The 4,528-nt window shown below is 35.5% G+C and overlaps 1 protein-coding gene across 1 annotated transcript in view; it reads left to right on the forward strand.

The window, feature by feature from the left end:
- Window positions 1-4,033, forward strand: part of LOC113063796 (pterin-4-alpha-carbinolamine dehydratase 2-like) — a 17,771-nt gene extending 13,738 nt beyond the window's left edge. The window contains exons 3-4 of the mRNA XM_026234121.1: window positions 2,128-2,208; window positions 2,641-4,033. Of these exons, the coding sequence (XP_026089906.1) occupies window positions 2,128-2,208; window positions 2,641-2,736 (177 nt within the window). The 3' untranslated portion in view covers window positions 2,737-4,033. The remainder of the gene's footprint in view (window positions 1-2,127; window positions 2,209-2,640) is intronic.
- The last annotated feature ends 495 nt before the right edge of the window (window positions 4,034-4,528 follow it).

Raw genomic sequence — 4,528 nt, forward strand, 5'->3', positions numbered from 1 at the left:
AGGACAGCTGTGTATTTAATGTGGCACGACACAAGCTGTTTGATTTCGTTTAGCTCTCTTGATACGTCTGCGATTCAGAGCTCAAGTCAGATCGAAGCAGACCAGTTCAATAATCAAAGCTTATTTTGTTGTCATATACTGACTTGTTTTTTCACCTGACAGAAACGAAACGCCATGAAGGAAATGTGTTGGCGATCGCTAACATGTCCTGCGATTGAATAATGGCCAGTATTCCTAATGAAAGCTGAGCAGAAGCAGACCGTGGGCTTAAATTGCTGATGGAGTCGAGTTGCAGGATTTTGTCAATCACTTTAAATGGAAAGCAGGACGGATCGCTTGATAGCTGGTTTGATAGAATAGCCAACTGTGTTACATCATGTGTTCATCATGTGGTCATACGACACTCGTAATTCCCTCCTCCTCTTTTTCTTTGAAACTACTCCTGTTTCATCATGAGCGCGTTTGGCCAAGCCCACAGATTTGTCTGCGAAGGCTTGTGTACAATGAGGGTTCAGTTGATTTAATTAGCTAAGGAAGTATTTAAAGGCTTAATTGAGATTGCATTGGGAAATTGCTCTGAAATAGCCAGTGCATTTTTTTCCTCACTGGCGGTTTAACTTGAGCGAGATCTGACCTGCTCGAATAACCGCGCGCAGCTCCTGATTGGAGGACGCAGAGACTCTGTCACCCTCCAATCACAGCTCATCTAAACATGAGCTCGCATAATCTCACTATTTAGATTGAGACTTCCTTTCTAAAGTTTTATAAACTGAAATAATACTCTACAGAAAATGTCTATTCACTTTGCCAAAACTGCAGTCCATTCCTCTGTTAAATATGAACATAATGTCCCATTACAGTGAGTTATTGCTTTTAAACATGTATGCCTTAAGTTATTAAAAATTCAGAGTGACTGGCCTGTGTATTTGAGTTATTGTAATGTTTAGTTTTTTTAACCCTATGATGCTGTTCAGTCAATTTAGACTTTTTTAAATAATTTGTTTAGAAAGGTTATTTATTTATATATATATATATATATATATATATATATATATATATATATATATATATATATATATATATATAATAGTCACAATTGTGTTGTTCTCTGTAAAAATTATCACATTGAAAATGAATGGTAAGATATTTTATCTAGTGCAATAATTTGTTACTGCACCCAAAAAAATCTTTTCTGAAAGTGTTCTTTTTTTTTTCTTTTCTTTTTTTTTGACATTCCAAATGTGGAATACAACTTGTTTTGATTTATGCCTTTGCTTTTCAAGCAGTTTTAGAGTGAAACATGGTTTGGAAAATACATTTCAGTAACACTTTACTTAAAGCTTTTTTATTTAACTATGTATTGTTATAAATGTAGTTTTAATGCATGAATTACGGCTCACAATGCACTTTATAATGTTTTTGTAATATGTCATGAATAATTGTAACCACAGTTATAATACATTATAATACTTATCTATTAGACTTTTAGAAATTATAATGCATTAAAACTTTTGTTATAATTATTTATGAACATATCTAATGCATTAAAACATATTGTGAATACTTTTATTAACACACTATACATAAAGATTTTTTAGCAAAGTGTTACCTATATTTTTCATATGAATTTCAAAACTTTTTTTTTTCACAACAATAAACTTAAACGATCTTTAACCTATATCTTGCCTATATAAACTAACATCTATATTTTTTCCCACTTAACTGCACTTTTTTTCACTTCAGCAAAAATCTGAAAAGAGTGAGTTTGTGCTCGTTCAAGATTTATGACTGTTTAAGTTGGAAATTACATTTTTTAGGTCTATGCTCAAAAAGTGGCTAACAGGTAATGAATAAATTATAACTTATCCATAAGAATACTTTAGTACCATAAAATTAACAGATAAAATATGAATAATAGTAATAATAAATTACCAAATAAAACATATAGTACATTCATTACATTTAAATACATTTTTGATGAGCATGTGAGGGGCACCAGGCTTTATTTGGTGTTGATCAGCTAATAATCGAGGAGAACCTGTCTGCTGTAAAATTGTGTTTAATCTGTGTGCTAGATGAGTTGAGTCCAGTGATCTTCCAGCACCGCATCTGTTTTCTTCTCCTCAGGCGTTCGGCTTCATGTGTCGAGTGGCTCTGCAAGCAGAGAAGATGAACCATCATCCGGAGTGGTTCAATGTTTATAACAAGGTAATAACTTCAAACAGAGCCACATATTTCTCACTCTTGAGCAGCAGTTTATAATGTTTTTCCAAATGTGTAACCTGAATGCACTGTGTTTAAAGAACATGAGAGGCCACACACATCAGGCCTTTAAAAAGTGTCACATTTGAACAGCAAACAATCGCACTACGTAGTGCACTAGCTTACATTTCATGTCAGGCCAAGTGAGAAAAGTTGAGCGAGCGCTGGGAAATAATCCTGATGATCTGTAATGGAAATTTATTTTGTGAAATAAGCAGTAGTGGTCTTGTAAATCAGCTTACTGTTTGGTAGGCCGACGACAATAAATAAACGTGTTTCATAAAAAAAAGAAGCCCCAAAACAGAGCCCTGAGGAACACCCCTAGTGATCTGTAAAGGTGCTATCAAACGCTAACTGTTGATCATGACTACATTTCAGGTTCAGATCACTTTATCGACTCATGACTGTGGAGGACTGTCAAAGAAGGACATTCGACTGGCCAAATTCATTGATAAGGTGGCTCTGTCCCTGTAGCAGCTCTTCCTCCTGGATTGTACATTCATTTTCAATATATCAAATCTTTTGTATTGTATTCCTAAAAAGGGAAATAGTTGATGTGTTAATTCACATAGGTGTGTGTTTAAAATCACTCTTCTTGATCTGATCTACATGATTATGGTAAATGCATATTAAAAAGATGATAGAATACAGTGAGTGTGGATCCATTTTATATTCATTAAATATCTGATAACATCAGATCAGATCATATTTACATATGAAAATATGTGTTATATCAGGGCTTGAAAATATGTGATACTGTTGATCAAATAATGCGACAATTTTACCAGAACATATTTTGAATGAGAGCTGATGATGAAAGCCCAAAGTACTCTGAAACGTCAGCAGGAAAGTTGTACAGACTCATATTTTCCAATCATTCAGTTTCTAAGCATGCAGCATTTTGACTGTACTACATTTACTTAGGCTACACAAGATGACAACACATTTTCATAATCTGAATGTCCAATATGTTTCCTTTAAGGATGCTTTCCTGTTATATAGTGAGCTGACAGAATGCAGGTTAAGTTGAGCTCTGTTTTGTTGCATTACTAATGGCTATTAACTCATTCTTTATTGAAAAACTACTGCACACTTCACACAAACCTTGGATGTTGCGGTAAAACAGAGCTATGTGGAGTTAGCAGTAGAAAATATAATCTTCAGGAATTGTAGTCTGGAATTCAGAAGAACAGTGTTTCTTGCCCGCAGCTACAAGTCAAATGTGGTGTTTGGGGACTAGCCAGAGCAATCAAATATCTGTGAATAAAGATAACAAGGTCAAAGCAACTCCTACATCATGTCCTTCCATTTGAATTAATTTTACTGGGTTAAATTCCACCCCAATCGCATTGGTCTCTCTCTCTCCAGTTTGTGATGAACAAACTGTTCCTTCTGTTCCCAGATCCTCTAATAACATACTGGCTTTATCCTCAGAGCTGACCCAGAGCATCCATATATTTGCAGGGAGCACCACACAGGTTATTGTGGATTTGCCATGCCTCAGGATCCACCAGTCTATCAGGCAGATTGTACAAAAGGACGAAATTCAACACCACTGTCCAGACCCCAATATACATGAAGTGAAAGTGAATAATAAACAGGTATGACTTGGGTTTGAATGAAATCCTGCCAAAACGGTTTGTTTTGGTGGTTTGAAACAGCTTGTCAGGACAATCCTAAAGGAAAGCTTTGACTGTTAAATACTTCCTAATTTCCATTGACAGATGATGACTCAATTGGCTGGTGTAACCTAAGGCTCAGATCTAGATGTTTTTTTTTTTTTTTTACTTTTTCCAGTTTTGGCATACTGCACTGTCTACTGGATTGGGAGAAGAGAAATTGTATGAAACTGGGATTGAATGTCCGCTTACAATCCCCAGACTGAAGGCTTGGCTGAATGAATCCAAGCTTCGTTGCAATTTCTTTCTCGGAATTGAAAGCTTTCTCTGAATCTTTAAAGTCTCTCTGCGAGCGATCGTACAGGAGAGAATATATTTGTACATCTCAGTTATTCGACACAGTTAATTTATGTTGCTAGTGACTTGGAGATGTTGTTCTCCTGCGACCTGACCTCAGTTGAATGAGAAACGACCCAGAAAAAAACACACACCCACTGATCACCACGGACCAATGGAATCTCAAAGGTGTTTAGGAGATAAAACTCCCCAGAAGGTTTGCTTTGGTGAGCTGTTTCGAACTGCCAAAAGAACTCAAAACAAATTATTTTCAACTTGATTTTGTTTGAAATGACGTTGTATCAGTTCGT

This window comes from Carassius auratus, chromosome 46 (genome assembly GCF_003368295.1).
Source record: "Carassius auratus strain Wakin chromosome 46, ASM336829v1, whole genome shotgun sequence".
Classification (NCBI taxonomy): Eukaryota; Metazoa; Chordata; class Actinopteri; order Cypriniformes; family Cyprinidae; genus Carassius; species Carassius auratus.